Source organism: Cetorhinus maximus, chromosome 8 (assembly GCF_964194155.1).
Source record: "Cetorhinus maximus chromosome 8, sCetMax3.hap1.1, whole genome shotgun sequence".
NCBI classification, from domain to species: Eukaryota; Metazoa; Chordata; class Chondrichthyes; order Lamniformes; family Cetorhinidae; genus Cetorhinus; species Cetorhinus maximus.
Genome location: NC_135886.1, coordinates 40,005,113 through 40,023,967, shown reverse-complemented (window position 1 = coordinate 40,023,967; position 18,855 = coordinate 40,005,113). Strand labels below are relative to the sequence as shown.

Here is an 18,855-nt window from a genome sequence, read left to right as displayed (position 1 = left end):
AAAACATCCATTAACCACTACTGGCTGTTTCTTGTCATTCAGCCAATTTTGTATCCATGTTGCTACTGTCTCTTTTGTTCCATGAGCTACACCTTTGCTCTCAAGTCTGTGTGAGGCATTGTATGAAATGCCTTTTGGAAGTCCATGTACACCACATCAACAGCATTGCCCTCATCAACCCACTCTGTTACCTTTTCAAAAAACTCCAAGTTAGTTAAACACAATTTTCCCTTAATAAATCCATGCTGGCTTTTCTTAATTAACCCAAATTTGTCGATGTGACTATTAATTTTGTCCCAAATTATGATTTCCAGAAGTTTCCCTACCATCGAAGTTAAACTGACTGGCCTGTACAGTAAGTCCTCATTTAACATTGCTTCACTTAACATCGATTCACTTTAATATTGTTAATAATGTAGTGTCAGTATATCCATTTAACTTTGCCAGGTTCACTTTAATGTTGTTTGCCACAGACCTCCTCTGTGGCTTGTCTGCTCACAAAACATTTCCCTCAGTGTTTCCGCTCTCACCCTCAGTGCCTCGTCCTTCCGCTGCCGCCCTTTCTCCCAGGCCACGTCTCCTGCCCTCTGTATTTGCCTTAGGACCCAGGGTCTATTCTTCTCCTCCTGACTGCTCGCTCCGCTGCTGCCTCCATGCCTGGATTCGCTGGTACTGAAGTCCCACTGACATCCTCCTCCATCTAGTGGCACATTTTGGTCAATGCAGATAGTTCTGGGACTTCAGCTGATAATTGCACTGACCAATTTCTGTCACTGATAGAGCCTGGTCAATCTAAAAATACTATACAATTGCCTGTATGGTGAGTATATTTTTATATTGGCTATTGTATTGTATTTCTTTTATAGTGAATAATGTATTATATTTTGCAAGGAGTGCACAGTACTGTACATGTATGGTATAGTGTTTCAACTGAAGCATTGTTTTTTTCTGAGTGAGGGATGCCCAAAGGGACCTAACTTGGCTTTAACATCGATTCCTATGGGAACCTATGATTCACTTAGTCATTTCACTTAAAGTCACAATTTACAGGAACGCAACCACAGCTTTAAGTGAGGACTTACTGTAGTTGCTGGGCTCATCTTTGCACCCTTTTCTGAACAATTCTCCAGTCTTCTGGCACCACCCCACATCAAAAGAGCACTGAAAAGTTATGGCCGGTGCCTCCACAATTTTCACTCTCACTTCCCTCAGTATCCTCAGATGCATCTCGTCCAAGTGCTGGCCTTGGTGCCTTATCAACTTTAAGTAGAAACAGCCTATTCAACACCTCCTCCTCATCAATTTTGAAGTCTTCCAATGTCTGAATTACCACCTCTTTCACCAAGGCCTGGGTAGCACCTTCTTCCTTGGTAAAGACAAATGCAAAGCATTAATTTAATATCTCAGCCATGCCCCCTGCCACCATGTTTAAATCCCCTTTTTGATCCTTATTCGGCCATACCTCTGACCTCTTACTATCCTTTTATTATTTATATGCCTGTAGAAGACTTTGGAATTCCCTTTTATGTTAGTGCCAGTCTCATGTCATACTTCCTCTTTGCTTCTCTTATTTCTTTTTTACCTCCCTTTTGAACCTTCTCTAGCCTGGTTCTCAATTGTATTTTCTACCTGACATCTGTCATAAGCACACTTTTGCTTCTTTATTTTAATTTACCTTTCTTTTGTCACCCAGGGAGCTCTGGATTTGTTTGCCCAGCCTTTCATTTTTGAGGGAATATGTCTTGACTGTGCCCAAACAATCTCTCCCTTGAAAGTAGCCCATTATTCTGCTACCGTATTTCCTGCCAACCTTTGACTTTATTTGGCCCAGATACGTTCTTAACCCATTGAAGTTGGCCTTCCTCCAATTAACTGTTCTTACTCTGGATTGTCCTTTGTCCTTTTCCATAGCCAGCCCAAACCTTATGATACAATCATCACTGTTCTCCTATTGACATTTGATATACTTGGCTCACTCATTCCGAAGAACCAGTGCCTCCTCTCTCGTTGGATTGGAAGCATACTGCTGTAGAAAATTTTCCTGAACACACTCTAGGAACTCTTGTCCCTCTCTGCTCTTTACACTACTACTATCCCAGTCTATATTCAGATAATTGAAGTTCCCCCAATATAACGACTCTATAATTTTTGCTTCTCTCTGTAGTTTCCTTACAAATTTGTTCCTCTGCATTCTTCCCACTAGCTGGTGGTCTATAGACTACACCGAACAATGTAGTTGCACCTTTTTTGTTCCCTGGCTCTAGCCAAATAGATTCTGTCCTTGCCCCCTCTGGGACATCCTCTTTCTCCAGTACTGCATGTTCTCATTAACCAATACCTCCACCCCTTCCCCTTTTCTTCCTTTTCCTTCTTCCCTGAACACCTTGTATCCAGGAATATTTAACACCTGGTTCTGCCCCTCTTTGAGCCAGGTCTCTGTTATAGCCACGACATCATATTTTCACATGGCAATCTGTGCCTGTAACTCACCAATCTTATTTGTCACACTCCATGCATTCACATATGTTTCTTTATTTCTTTATCCCTTACTCTGACCTCACCTATTAACTTACTATTCACTATTCTAATGCTATCTATCTCTCCCAGTATCCTGTGCACCTTGGCATTACTCACTGATATCATCTCCTGGTTCCCACACACCTGCAAAGTTAATTTAAACTCTCTTCAATAGCACTGGCAAAATGGCTAACAAGAAACTCAGTCCCAACTCTATTTAGGTGCAACCTGTCTGGCTGGTACAGGTCTCATCTTCCCCAGAGCTGGTCCCAAAGTCCCAAGAATCTAAAGCCCTCCCTCTTGCACCATCTTTCCAGCCACACATTCATCTGCTTTATCCTCCTATACCTTTTTTGTTCCCTGGCTCTAGCCAAATAGATTCTGTCCTTGCCCCCTCTCTATACTCGCTGGTGCGTGGTACTGGGACTAATCTGGAGATTACTACTTTTCAGGCCCTACTTGCTAATTTCCTACCTAGCTCCCTAAATTCTGATGGCAGGACCACATCCCTCTTTCTGCCTCTGTTGTTTGTACCAGTGTAGACCACAACTATTGGCTGTTTACCCTCCCCCCTCAACAATTGGAGACACTACAGTAAGGTAGGACTTAGGCAGAAAAACATCAGATTACACATTTCTGGAGTGGGAATATGCAGCCGAGAAGCAAGGTGAAGTTAATTTGTGGTGAATGAGTTGATATAGTTGGAGAAAAATTACATCAATTCCAGAGACCTGAAGAACTAAATCAAATGAAATAAATATTAAGGTGCAGAGTGCAAATAGTATTCTTCCTAGTGTTTACTGGGGCAAATAAAACATGAGCAGAATAGCTGACACCAATGGATATTTGCTTAAATGGTACACCAAGAAAACATTCACTTTATTTGTAACTGCAGAAGCCACATGGGTTAATTAGTCTGCACTTAACCAGATGGGAAACACAAATATTAAATAGCAGGGGATGTGTTGAAAGCCAGATATATCCTTCAAGGATAAAGTTGGGCAGAAATATTCTAGAGAATCAGGATACAGAAAGTTCATTATATTAAATCCTCATTGCAATTTTCACAGTTGGAAGTTATACAGATATACCAGATTCATTCATGTGTCTCTGAGCTTTCTAACCTATGAAAATATAAGCAAAGTGAACTATGTGTTCAGAAGAATCTCAAGGAATTATGTGTCTCTTAGACAGCCAGATCAGGCATGAATCCTCAAATATATGAATGAGTTGACAAGTGAGGCCCTGGTTATTTCAAGGAGTTTCATGAATATAACAACTGGTGATTTTAGATATGAAATATGATATTCAGCAAAGGAGTGAAACAATGAATTGTATGGAAGAATGGGACTGTAGTCCAGTTAGCCTGACTGGAAAGATGCAAGTTGAGTAGCAAATAGGATGTACCTTCCCCAGACAGTCCTCCTCTTACCCCCTCTCTTCCTTCCCCAATCCCCCCCCCCCCCCCCCCCAAATTAAAGTAAATGCTTTTAAACAAATAAAATGCATATGTGTCCTGAATGGAAAGCACTGATTATACAACATCTGATATGTCCCCCAGTCATAGAAAGAGACTGTCACAATTTATATTTCCTTGCCATTGAACCTGGCATTCAAATGCTGCAGAAGTTCAGGTGTCCTGGTCTTTTGGTCCTCAGAAATATATCCAGACTTTTCACATATGGCACATAACTGTTAAAATAGTTATTCATATAAACAGCAAGATTGTACAACAGAAAGCTGTGAATTGAACAATCTGATGAATTAATTTCAGTTCTTTCGGTTGAAGGAATAATGTTGGTTAGGATCGTGAGAGAATTACTCATATGTAGGTGGTACTATTGAATCTTTAACATCCTCCTGAACCAATTGAAGAGGGGCCCTTAGTCTAACATCTCATCTAAAAGATGGCACCTCCAACAATGCAGCACTCCCTTGGCATGGAGCTAGAGCGTATCAGTTTAGATTATGTGCTCAGGTCCTGGAGTTTTGATGTTACCTCAGCCCAGCTCATAATTGGAGGTTCATGGAATCCAATCCCAATTCTGCATTAACTGACTTCAGGCAGTGGGACAACTGTTTTCAGTCATTGTTACTGTTTTCAAAAGTTGCTGAGAATGGAGAATGCACTAATTGGATGATTCTGCACAAATAAGGAATTGCAGATGAAATTGAGCTAGTGCGTGTTGTCAAATACAGACTGATGTAATACACCTGAACCGAGGGAAATATTCAAAGGAAATGCATTCTACATTTCTACAAATTAATTAGTGACCATTACTTTTATGTTTAACACTGCACAAGGAAATTACAGATGTTCCTTAAATGTCATTGTATTTTGTAATGATGCATTTTAATTCTAACCTTAGCTTGACTTGAAATCATTGTCATAACTCAATAAAACAAGGATGGTTGTTTTGAAATTTAAATTTTTCGATAGACTTTAATAAATGTGAGTTTGTGCCAATCTTATTTTCTATCGTGTATCCGACTTCCATTGTCACAGCTTTGGAACTAAACCTTTTATGTTAAATGAGGAATGATTCCTGGCTCCTCATTTCTCCCCGCTAATAGATGTATTTTATATTATTCCACCAGTCTGAGCAGGTTGATAATCTACACCTCTCTAAGTCAGCAACAGATATGTAGGAACATCCCTAAGTGACTGAACCTATTATGGTTAAGTTCTGTAGTTTGTTTTTCTCTTTAAAGAGAGAATGCAACAAAGAACCAGTGTCCCAGTAAGAACTTATTAGCTCTGCAAAACTAATGGCACTTTTCTTAAATTTTTTTGACCCAATTCCTACTTTTCTCTAGCGCATAGAGTTCTACTAAGAGCTTTTCAATTTAGCAAACTTTTGTCACTTCTAGTGCTAAACCTCAATCTGATGCCCTGGGGGCTTGTATTCCATAGCAATGTAAAGGAGTTATTTTAGAAGACATGTTGCTTAGGCATGAATAAATGCCATCCCTGTCTCAGGTGGTAAACACTGCTGTTTTGTAATGAGTCCAAAAAAAAGTCTTCAGGCAGTGGGACAACTGTTTTCAGTCATTGTTACTGTTTTCAAAAGTTGCTGAGAATGGAGAATTCACTAAGTGGATGATTCCGCACAAATGAGGAATTGCAGCTGAAACTGAGCTAGTGTGTGTTGTCAAATACAGACTGATGTAATACACCTGAACCGAGGGAAATATTCAAAGGAAATGCATTCTACATTTCTACAAATTAATTAGTGACCATTACCGCCAATTAATGTAAATCCTTTTAAACAGTTCAGAAGTGGGAAGTCCTTGACGCTCCTTGTGCTCTGACCGACCACGTGTGCAGGAAGTGCCACCAGCTGCAGCTACTTGAGCTCCGAGTTTCGGAGCTTGAGCGGCAGCTGGAGGCACTGAGGTGCATCCACGAGGTTGAGTTTTGTGGATAGCACATTTTTAGACGTGGTCACCCCATAGCTTATGGCAGTGCAGACAGAGAGGAAATGGCTAACCATCAGTCAGAAGAAAGGTGTCAGGCAGGTAGTCAGGAAATCCCCAGGGTGCATCTCGCTCGAGAACCTTTTTTCTGTGTTGGAAAGCGGTGAGAGTGATGGTTCCTCTGGGGAATGCAGCCACGCTCGTGGCACTGTGAGTGGCTCAGCTGCACAGGGTGGGAGGAAAAAGAAGGGAAGAGCAATAGTGGTAGGAGACTCGATAGTAAGGGGAACAGACAGGCGTTTCTGCGGCCGTAGACATGACTCCAGGATGGTATGTTGCCTCCCTGGTGCCAGGGTCAAGGATGTCGCTGATCAGCTGCAGGGCATTCTAAAGGGGGAGGGCAAACAGACAGAGATCGTGGTACATACTGGTACCAACGGCATCGGTAGAAAGAGGGATGAGGTCCTGCAAGCAGAATTTGGGCAGCTAGGAAACAGATTAAAAAACAGGACCTCAAAGGTAGTAATCTCTGGATTACTCCCGGTGCCACGCGCTAGTATAGAAATAGGTGGTTAGTGCAGATGAATGCATGGCTGGAGAGATGGTGCAGGAGGGAAGGGCTTTAGATTTCTGGGACGTTGGGACCGTTTCCCCTTGGTGGAGGGATCAATAACCAGGGGGCATAGATTTAAATTAAGGGAGGTTTAGAGGGGATGTGAGAGAGAATTTTTTCAGTGGTGGGAATCTGGAACACTCTGCCTGAAAGGGTGGTAGAGGTAGAAACCCTCATAACATTTAAGAAGTATTTGGATGTGCACTTGCGATGCCATGGTATACAAGGTTATGGGCCTAGTGCTGGAAAATGGGATTAAAATGGTTAGGCACTTGTTTGACTGGCGCAGACACGATGGGCTGAAGGGCTTTTTTCTGTGCTGTAGACGTCTATGACTCTATGATTCTAAAACACACAAGTTTTCTGAACAGAATACACTGATTATACAATATTGATGTGTTCCCCAATTCATCTTTTTTTAATCCCTAACTTCCAAAGAAACCTTTCCAACCTGACTGATCTGAGTGACATGTGTGATGAGAGTTTAGTTACTCAGGTGTTAATCACTTCACTTGGCTCTGTTGGCACCTCCTGATAACCTCCGAGCCAATGAGGCAGCTGCCATGTCACTGACACTCATTCCCTAGCTTCCCGATAACAATGGGATTGTACTTAGGTCCGGAAAAAAATTGGACATCTTTATGCCTACCTTAGCAAGCCACCTTCAAGCTTGTTGTCTTGTTTACTATTCCTAGTAAAGAAAGTTGTATTTGTATCAGTTTTTATGGTTAAATTAATATCAGCCTTTTTCTTTTCTTGTATTCAGTCTGATTATAAAAATATATTAAGGCAATTCTTACAGGTTCTCCTACAGGTTTGTGTCAGTGTCTGCCTGCTTTTGCTGAGACATATTTGAAATTTTCCAGATTTATTTTCTCACACTTTTGATTAAATCTTATTTCATCACATTTTACATTATTTTTCACCCTTAGCCTCTGAAGTATTCCTAGGAGATAAGTTTAGGCAGGCAGCTACCTCCCAGATCTCTACCAGTATTGTAAACAAGTCCATGTGTAAGGGAGCTCTGGGTGAGTCTTTTGTCCTATAGGGAAGCATGCCACTTCTAACACTCTATTTTACATAGAATTGCATGGAAGCTGCAACTCATCAACAGGCCATTTGACCCGATCAGTTCATGTTGGTGTTAGTCCTCCACTCAAGCATAGTCCTAATCCCATGTGCTTGCTTTTCTCCATATTCCTTCACCTCTCAACCATCTATCAAACCTATTAAGTGCTGTAATGTTCCCTGCCTGAATCACTAAAACTGCATTTCACAGCTTTGTACCTGCTGTGTGTAAAAAAATCTGATCACCGCCCTAAATCACATATCATCTGCGTTCCCTTGTTTGTGCTGATCCACCTGAAACAGTGTTTCTATCTACCCTGTCCATTTCTAACTTGAAACATTGGGTGGCATTTTGTCAGCAGGTATTGTTCCTGACAACAGAACCAGAAGTGTGCGCCTCTTCCACTCTCTTGATTTTACCCTTTCCCACACGATTACAATTAAAATTTGAACTGCCGGCAGCATACACAGGAGACATGTGTGATTCCACAGTGGATAAGCTTTTCAGTGGTGAAATCCGCTGTCAGCCAACAATGCTGCTGGTACGGCCAGGCTTATAAAAGAGAGTCTCCTGGTCAAATAGGAGGCTCAGCATCACAGCCAAAACTTTCCTGCCCAACTCCATTGCCATTAACATAAGACTTATTGAGGGCACAGAGGTAATGTGGGTGTTTTTCAAATTTAAATTCACTTGTAAACATTTCACATTACATTGGTTTTACTTTATTCATGTGTGCACTGTTGTCATTTGTTGAGACTAGCTTAGTCAGAGAGCTAAATGTACTGGCACACCTCATGGTTGGCACTCATTGATGGTTACAGGAAAGTTTGGGACATTTCTTTATTGTGGCAGAAGCAATGTTGTGTTTTTTTTTGTTCATCTTTAATGAATGTTCATGTTAGCGTCCAGTGTTGCACTCACCATGCTTTGGGACGTGGATGAACTTGCAGGCACAGCTGGCCCTCCTTTCTATGCATTGTAACGGAGATTGTCCGAGATCATTCTCAGCGGTGATAAGTGAGATGTTGTAGGTGAACTCAAAGTCCTATAAGGAGTCTGCCAGCCAACACCCTGAGATGGATGTGCATTTGGATGGTACTTTCATTGCCCTTTAGGCCCCTCATTTTCTCACCTTAACTGACTGTCCCCATCACACCCAGGATGCTGGGTCTTTCCCACTTCAATACTCTGTGCCACCGACCACCACCCTCCTCCTCCTCCTCCTCCTCCTCCTCTCCCACCCCCCCCCCCACCCCCCCACCCTCCCTTGGATCCTCCTTCCGTTTCTCCATGCCCCGATCCTACTCCACACCAGTATTGTGCCCAGTCCTGAGCCTCCATGTAAGCTGCCATTGTCCTGCTCCCCTCCTCTGAGTTAAATAGGGAAAACTACTGACCTCAGTCACAGCTGCACAAAGCCACCTTTAAACAAATGTGAACCAGGTGCCACGAGATTCCTGACTCTGACGTTATCTTGAAGGTAGGACGTCATTATAAAAATTTGCTAATCAGCATTCAAGGCATGCAAATGTATTACAAGTGTGAACCCACCACAGACCGTGCGAGAGGCTCAATGTGCCACTGACTTTATCTCTGCATCTCGACCTGCCATCAGAAAATTGAGATTTTGCATACTGCCTAATTAAGTCACCCCGCGTGTCACATTTCCCACTCTTGTATGCTCCATAAAATTCCGCACTATTTTTCACTTGATTCACTATCAGAATCTTGAATTTCATATTCATATCTCTTGTCATAAGACTCAATATTCCATTCACTTTTTTGTAGCTTTGTCCTCTTGCGGTGCTGCTTTTTAGTGTTTTGTGGACCTGAGCCCCCAAATCCCTGTGTTTGTCCATACCATCCAATCTTCCCTTTCAAGTATGAGTACTAATTTTGTTAAACCAAAACTTACCATCTTTCATTTACGGACATTGAGTTTTATCTGACAGTTGTTCTGTATACTCCACTATCTTATCATTTACCCCTTGGAGGTTTCATTGATCCTCAGTATCATTTGCTATGTCGCTCATTTTGGTATTATTTCCAAATTTGAGCACCACTCTTGCTAGTCCTAGTATCCCCCTGACATCGTGCCCAAAGTAAGGTCCTCTCTTGTTAAGCATTGTGGGCATGAAAGGATATCTTGGGACTTCAACAGGATTGACATGTTAAATCTAAATTCAAACTGTATAACCCAGTTGCTTAACAATTGTAGATTTATGCCAAGAGGCGACACTTGGTGACTGACTGCTGTATTCATGCCTATCCAGATTCAAACTCTAAATGAGCAGGACTGGGAGTGCACCCCACAAGCAAACATTATGACCAGTGTGACGCACACCTTTGAAAGTGACCCAGAAATGTCTGATGTTGATGATGAAGATGGAGAGACAATGTTCAGTTCAGCGGACCTGCTTTCACCGAGCGGACACTCAGATGCTCAGACTCTGGCCATGATGCTACAGGAGCAGCTGGATGCCATCAACAAAGAAATCAGGCAAGGCAATGACTGAGTATGGAACTTCTCAAAGTTTTTTTGGGGATGGCTTTGTACTATAACAACAAAATACTTGCATCATGCGTGATAACTTGCTATGCATCATAAACCCTTTCCACTTGCTTTATAAGCTAGTTTGTATACTATGACTTTTGCCATATGCGTAATGTTACTGCAGTAATTTAACAAGATCCTAGTTACATGAATTCATATTTCAACTGGAGTTTAAAGAGTCATTCAGTTTATTATTGAGCGTTTTTGTAAGTAACTGTTTAATGTTTAAATAATCATTGATCTTGTAATTTAACCAAGACTTTTCCATGCCAGGATGATCCAAGAGGAGAAGGAGTCAACTGAGCAACGAGCTGAGGAGATTGAGTGCCGTGTGGGAAGTGGAAGTATGGATGGGCTAAATTTAACCCGCATTCGAACAGGGACGTCCATTCCAACTTCCCTCACTGCCCTATCTCTTGCCAGTTCTTCTCCACCTGTCAGCGGGCGCTCCACACCCAAACTTACTCCGCGCAGCTCTTCCCATGACCTGGACCGTAAGGGCATCATGACACTGGTGAGTGCTGTACTGAATGAGAATGGGAGAGTTGAGTTTTGAGGACAGGTGGAAAAACAAACAAGTCAGCTCTAAAATTAGTCTGAACTGAAAGTGAACATATGATGTATGCTGGCTTGTGTCAAATCTATGCTTTCAAGTATTTTTGCTATATGCAGGAAGTCTAACCCAAGTAGGTGAAGCAGGCCACTCTAGGTGTAAAATCAAATTGTAGCTACCAGATGGAGAGACAAAGGAGTAAATGTCTTTCTAGTTTCTATTTAAGAAAGTAACCCGGAATTAGAAAAAAATATAATCACCATCTTGATGTAATCATAATAGGAAGTGATGAAATAGTGAAGTACAGATTTTCATCAAATATTTTGGATCATAAGCACCATTTTCAAATATCTAAAAAACATTTAAACAGTGTAATTTTATTAGCTAACTTTGTTGTTAGGGTTTGTACTGTACACACTGACTTAAGGTAAGCTTTCCTTTACATTCCATGCTTATTTATTGCTCAGCATCAATTCCTGCAGCTGCTTACTGTGCACTGTTCATCTCAGCAAAAATGCTGATATTTGAGAGCAGAACAGGTTGCTTTTGTAAAGGAGGAGCCAATATTAATTTGACCAGCACTTCAGGTACTGAATGTCTGCTGGTTTGACATTATACTTCTGTTGATACGTTGGATGTTTTTATTTAAATAGAACTGAGTAACTGCAAGGAAAATGGCTTGTATGGTCTACTGAGGTTAACAATGTGAAGCAGCTGACTTATCACCAGTAAAAAGATTCATCAACCTCAGTTTTCTCAGCATCAGCCTTTCTAACATGTCCAAGTCAGTTTCCTTGCTGTTGTGCTTTACCCTCGCCGTTTAAACATAATTTTAACAGTTTTTCCACTTCAGTAAAAACAGAAGTTAGAAATCACTTGTGACTAATGATTTGAAATCAAGAGCTCAGCCAGCAGTTTTCAAGTGAACATGTTATACATCCAGATACCAAATGTTTTGAACTTTAACCCTTGCCTTTGATGTCTCATGTTTTATGCTGTAGGGTAAGTTGAATGCTTTGCATAAATGCTAACTTGACTGTAAAATTGAGGGAGCAGCACTATTGATGGGCAACTTTGCAGATTGAAAAGCATCTGAAATGGCTAATTTCTAATGCGTACTTTATAACTGATTCCTCATTGACCTCAGACTCCCTGATATTACCTCTGCTTGTCCTGCTGGCCGGGACTCCTCAGATTGGGGTACATTGCACTGTTCTCCCCAGGTCAGTGCCTATATCTTCCTAGCCTGAGCTGATGTACTTGTCTAATTTACCTTACCTTACTGATTGTCTTTCTCTCCTTTCTCCTGCGACCGATGTTTAGCCTAGCGATTTAAGGAAACACCGTCGGAAGGTAATTAGAACTGATGGGCGGGCACAGTTATTGGCATTTTCCCTCATGATTTATTTCCTTCCTTTTTTATACTCATCTCCTGGTGACTCATGCCAGGGTACAATTCTACGGAAAGGGGAAACTATTTAGTGGCAACTTCACCCCAGTGATCATGTTTCATGTCTGAGCTTAAGGAGATGCAAGGTATTTGACTGTGGAAGCCTGATTGTGCCTTCCCTCAATGCTGTACATTCCAAGGGTCAATGGCTAGCCTCTGACAGTGTGAATGTGGCTGATATTTCCAATTCTCCTCAGCCTGGGAACCTGGCAGGCAATTGCAGAGCCCCAGAACCACTTGGGTTAACATTAATTAGCTGGGATCAGATCAGGGATCATGGGATTTTGCAGATCTGTATGACTCAGTCCCACACCTTATAATGTCTTTGTCAACTTTATTCTATACTTGGGATAAGCCTTTTTTTCCCTCCTTCTGTTTCTATTCTCTTTATTTTTGTCCTTTTCTTTAACCTTCCCTACTCTGTGGAACGTAACATTTCTTTATTCCAATGGACAAGCCATTTTCAGTGCCACCAGTAATTGTGCCCTCAAAGGTCACTGCCTTGCACACTTGGCGTCTGAGCTGCCTTCACTAACCAGGCCATTTTACACTTCACTTTCCTGCTATTCCTCACTCCCTGTCTCATCACATTGGGTCTTTTTTATGTGATTAGTTCTTACACTAGAAACCTATTAAATAGGACAATGAAGAAAAAACTGTTCCTGTGATCCTTTGTGGTATTGTGCCCTTATTGTCTAATAAAACCTGGTCACCTAACCTTTTCCTTTAGTCTTGCCAGGGGTCTAGAGGTAATGGGCCTGTAGGGAATCTGCACACTATTATTTCTGCTTTTGCAATGTTATTTCAAAACAATTGCAATCTTGTGTTTTAATCTTGATCAAGTAATAAATGTTATGTTTTGAACAAGCTCAATTAAATGGAAATTCTTACACTAGAAACCTATCCTTAGCCTGAGCTTCACTGATCTTAACATCATGCTAAAAATATAGTTGGCCATTGGTTCAGTTTATAAGATGCTTCTGGTTCTCTTCTATGAATGTTAGGTTTTACACTGAATAACTTCATACAAACATGGCTACTTTAAGAAATAGTTTCCCATTGCAGCAGAAAATAACCAATGTGGGATAAGTATCCTGAAATCTGTTTCTTCGCAGCACTTTCCTGCAAGCATTTTAATTTACAAATGTGTGGAAATGAACTATATTTTGGTGTGAATATTCAGCTGGCTGTTTAAAAGTTGCAGGTATCATATTAACAACTAGCGGGATGGAGTTGAATCCAAACCATTTAACCATGTTTTTTTTCTGTTTCAGATACTAATTTACTGTGCATTTCTAGAATTTATGTTTTCAACCATAAATGTCCAGAATTTGGATTTTTATTTCTCTTTGAATGTAAATTGTAGTTTACAGCAAATAATATTTGATTTGAGTTGTTTTTCCCAAGATTCCCCACTAAGTTTACAAACAGTGCCGAGGAAACCCTTGGCCTCATCCCCTCACACCCAATCATCTGTCCTTATTAAATTCATTTCTGTTAATTCTGTCCCTCCTATCCTGAATTAGTTTGCTTGTTACTGTGTTGTGTTTTGCAGGTGCCATTTGCTTATTTGTACTTCATGCAAAGACTAATTCTTCACATGTGAGCCTTAATTTTGAATGCTGGGAGAGCTATTCAAATAATATGGCCCTCACAGCTGAGTCCAATGCTGTACTCATGCACTGGTGTACCCTGCCAACAGGCCCCTGGAGTGACTGGTAAGGGGGGATGCCTGGTTGATTTTGTATTTGCCTCACATGCACAGAGATGCTGAGGTCACTTGTCCTGTCCCAAAATAAGCAATTTAGCACAGACTGCCAAATTATCCTGGACTTTACTGGATCTGAGTGGATCAGCTGCCCATTGCTTAAGCCTGCTGACCACAGAGGAAGAAAATAAAAATGTGAAGGTACATTGTTATTCTTCCATTAACTACCTCTACTCTACGACAACCATTGTGTTGTCACACTGTGGATGAGCCAGACATTGGGAAGACCAAAGCCACCAAATCTGGCCCATGGCAAAAAGTTCTGTGCACTTTCCCCTAACTCAATCTCCTTCCCTGTCTCTTTTCTCAAGCTAAACTGGGTCAGAGTGTAATCTCATCTCACCCAGTTTTGGTATTACTGATTCCACCACCATTGAAACCATTATCCAAATTTTCATGGGCTCCAAACTTCTCCCATCCTTTCTTATTGTTTGCTAAGCTCCACTCGAGACAAACTCCGAGTCAAAACTCCTCCGCCTGTTTCAAGTCCCACATTTAGATGGCTTGACCATTGCTGCCATCTCCCTTGAGCCTCTGTCCTCCAATTCCTCAAATTCCACTTTCAAAAGTCTCATCTTTGCTTACAAATCCTTGGTTTCTCCTTACCCTGCCTATACTGTGCCCAGTCTGTGCTTTTGTTTTTCATCCTCCAGCCCCAGGCATCCCTTCTCCCTCATTCATCTATTCCATTGTGTGGGCCCCCCTCTTTGGAATTCTCTGTCTAAATGATTCCACCCTGGCACTCTTCTGCTCAACGCCACAGAAACTGTAGTTTCAGCCATGCTTTTAAGCATCTCTTCTAAGTCTTCTATTACTGTGAAGAACCTTGTGGTGTTGTCCACATTACAGTTTAGATGCAAGTTATTGTAACCTCTGCACCTCCAGTTACCCCAGTATTAAGGGAATCTATATTCTAGGTTGGAAGAAAATAATACGGACTGTTTTTATGATAAGTGCTGTAATTCACCTGTTTTGTAGTTGTTTTTGGACTATTAGACTGAATTGTCAGTCCAGCAATTCTGTCACTACACTCAGTTTACCTTTCAATATGTGCTTTAGTCTTCAGTGACTAGGGATGACAACCGTGAAGATAAAACCACAATCAGATGTGAAACATCCCCTCCTTCCTCACCGAGAACCATGAGGCTGGAAAAGCTGACGCACACACTCCAGTCAACCAGTCAAGAAGAAGGTCGAGGGTAAGGAGACTTGCATATTTTTAAACCACGTTTCACGTTTCAAAAAAACTCAGCAGCAAATGAAATTCAAGATGCACAGCAGTCCTAGAGATGCAGCATGCATCCCTGATTTCTCCCAAACAGAGTTACGATATCAGCCATATGACAGCAAATAGATACACAATCCCAATACATAATTTGTCCCATGTGCCACTAGTATCCAAGTAATCCATGTCTGGGTTAAAAAAAGAAAGACTTGCATTTATATAGTGCTTTTCACAATCACCAGACATCTCAAAGTGCTTTGCAGCCAATGAAGTACTTTTGAAGTATAATGTCAGAAAGGCAACAGCCAATTTATGCACAGCAAACTCCTGCAAATATTATTGTGATAATGACCAGATAACTTGTTGTAATGTTGATTTGAGGGATAAATTTAGGCAGGACACCAGGGCTTCCCTGCTCTTCTTCAAAATAGTGCCGTGAGATCTTTTACATCCACGCGAACAGGCAGATGGGGCCTTAGTTCAAAACCTCATCTGAAAGGTAGCACCTTCAACAGTGCAGCACTCCCTCAATACTGCATTGGGGTGTCAGCCTTAATTTTTGTGCTCAAGCCCTGGAGTGGGACTTGAGCCCAGAAACCTTTGACTTAGAGGCGAGAATGCTAACAACTGAGCCACGGCTGACATCCTCACCCCTTGAAACAGCTCTGCTTCCTCTATACCACATACTGTTGTTATTTTCTTATTCAAAAACGCTTTATTTGCATAATTTATTCAGGTGTGAGAACATGGGATAATTTCCTCCTCCAGTTAGTCTCAGGAAGTGCCTCTGAATTCGAAAATGATCTTGTAACAGTTTGTTGCAGTCTATCTTGGTGACATTTGAATTGTAAATAAAATTTTAAAACCAGCATTTCAGGAAGGAAACAAAAACAACAACTTGCATTTATATGGCCTCTTTGAACATAGTAAAACATCCCAAGGCATGTCACAGGAGTGTTATAAAAGGGAAAAAGCAAAGTACTTTCATATTTGCACCAAATACTAAATTTGGAGTGGCAGAGGCACAATAAGAAGGACGTTCGATCTATAACAAGTTATTCGAGTATCAAGTTGGTCGGCCTTCTGATGTTGCTAATTGAATTTCCATGTGTTCGTTACTTCTGGCTGTGAAGCACCTCCTAAAATCAATCCTAAGTTGCTGCAACCTGTGCCTTCCTGTCTGACTGTTGTGGTTTAACTTTTTTTTTATCCATTCATGGGATGTGGGCTTCGCTGGCTGGCTGGGCCAACATTTATTGCCCATCCCTAGCTGCCCTTGAGAAGGTGGTGGTGAGCTGCCTTCTTGAACCACTGCAGTCCATGTGGTGTAGGTACACCCACAGTGCTGTTAGGGAGGGAGTTCCAGGATTTTGACCCATTTAATCTAGCGTCTCTGGACTGTAGAGGTCTGAAGACCTTGTCTGTCTTGCCAAAACCTGACGAATTTGGGAGGCAGGTTTTGTTTTCCATGTTGCATAGATTTAACTTTCATGTGCCTTTCCTCTCGAGAGATGGGAGAATGTTAGTTGTGGGTCAAGTATCCATGTGCCCAGCTTCAGTGAAGCTGGGCGGGGGATGATACAGGGACTGTCAATGGAATTCAGTTTGTTACTTCAGTATATAAGAACAGGAGTAGACCAGTCATTCTATCGAGCTAGTTTGGCCTTCAGTTAGATAATGGCTGATCTGTACCTCAACTCCATATACTTGCTTTGGTCCCATATCCCTTTATCTTTGCCGAACATTATTCTATCAATCTCAGTTTGAAAATTTTCAACTGACCTAACCTCAACAGCTTTTTTTGGGGTTGGGGGCTCCAGATTTCCACTGTTCTTTGTGTGAGGAAATTATTCCTGACTGCCCAAGCTCTAATTTTAAGGTTATGTCCCTTTGTTCTGGACTGCACACCAGAGGAAGTAGTTTCTCTCTATCTACATGATCAAATTCTTTAACCACCTCAATGAGATAACCCCTTAATCGCCTATGCTCTAAGATAGTCTATCCAATCTATCATTGTAATTTAGCCCTGGTATTCTGATGAATCTGCACTGCACCCTCTCTAAGGCCAGTCCATCATTCCTGAGGTGCAACGTTGACTCTGTGTTACTTAGAATATGTACTGTGACAGGCACCTGCTATATTAAGTGCTCTCAAAACTGAGTAGGTGTTTAAGTGTCTTCTCTTTTATCAGCGGTCCAGATTACGATAGAATTAGCAATACTCAATGGCAAATCTTTGGATACAGATTCTATTAAAAGTGGAAACAGACTATCAATAATTGCTCCTTGTGTATAAGAGGCAACCTTTCATTATGTAATGTATCCTCTCATGATTACCTTGCTTTGGTTTTGATCCCTATTGTGGTGGTTGCTCCTCAGCACATTGACAGCCGAGGAGCTGGCTAGCAATCCCAGCAGCAACAACAGCAGCCAAGACTCACTGCACAAAGCCGCAAAGAAAAAGGGCATCAAATCATCAATCGGCCGCCTGTTTGGGAAGAAAGAGAAGGCGCGTCTGGGCCAGCTCGGAAAGGAAATGGCTTCAGTCCATGGTATGTCCGACTGGTTTTCAAAAAGAGAATTAAATCTCTGAGGATTCAGTGAGTTTTTTCAGTGTGAGTCAAATAAACCAGGAAGGTCCAATCTGATTAAGGTGATTCTCTTAGTCAAGGAGGTGATAGTGTTATTTAACTGGCTTCCTAGTCCTTGGATTCAGGAAAGGGAAACCAGGCAGGGCTCCTTTTCCTGCTGGAAGTGTACACAAGGCATCAGACTGCCCTAGATGTTTGAACACCTGCTGACACTTACTGCCAAAACACACACATGAATAATACATCTGGGTAAAGCACAACCTGTGGAATGGTATATGAATAAATAGAGACAAGGACAAGATTGGTGAAAGTAAAAGTAAATGAAACAAGATGCTATCCTTTCAGTTCATCCATTAATATCGGACCACAATAGCCCTTGTCAAGCCAGTCTGTAAAAAAAAAATTAAAAATTGGAGGGTGGCTGTTTTTTTTTCTCTCTGTAAGCAGCATTGGCAGGCTAAAAACCCCCAAACAAAAGCTCCAAATACCACCAGGAGATGGAGGGAAAATGCAGAATGGAAGTAACAAATAACTTAAATCCAATGCCCCTTTACTCAGCCATGAATGGAATAGTTTCTGACAGACAACAGAATTGCACGGCAACCTATTTCCACTTCATCCCATTCGTAGTTGTATTCTCTGCCGGTATGGCTTCATGATGCTGATATTTTCTCTTGATTTTTTTTTGTTTTGCTTTTGGCCTTTGGAAGCGACGTTACAGAAATACTCAAAATGCTGACTGTAATTTCAGCAACAAATTAGTTTTGCTTATCCAGAAGCTTATTGCTGAAGTAATGTCAGGGCATCTACCACAGAGAACGTGGGGATCTCGGTAAATCTGCTGGAATACTGATATTGGAGGGTGGGCATTGGGGGTGCTGGAGGTACTGGTGTAACTGCTCTGATGGAATACTTACAGCTTTTAGAATTTGACAACTGTGACCTTTCACCCTTATTCATGTTAAGCTGTTCTTAGTTTTTAACCTTTTGCCCCTCATGGTGTGTATGACACTGGTGTTTTACTACACCTGTTCTCAGCTGCCTGAGAAACAAACTTTGACTTGTGTTTGGGTGCAGGGAATGGGACGCTTTGTATTTG

At 41.5% G+C, this 18,855-nt stretch overlaps 1 protein-coding gene across 1 annotated transcript in view; it reads left to right on the top strand.

Moving 5' to 3' along the window:
- Positions 1-18,855, top strand: part of ppfia4 (PTPRF interacting protein alpha 4) — a 585,677-nt gene that overhangs the window by 522,177 nt on the left and 44,645 nt on the right. The window contains exons 14-18 of the mRNA XM_078546714.1: positions 9,890-10,116; positions 10,444-10,684; positions 12,047-12,076; positions 15,001-15,140; positions 17,545-17,717. Coding sequence (XP_078402840.1) covers positions 9,890-10,116; positions 10,444-10,684; positions 12,047-12,076; positions 15,001-15,140; positions 17,545-17,717 — 811 coding nt within the window. The remainder of the gene's footprint in view (positions 1-9,889; positions 10,117-10,443; positions 10,685-12,046; positions 12,077-15,000; positions 15,141-17,544; positions 17,718-18,855) is intronic.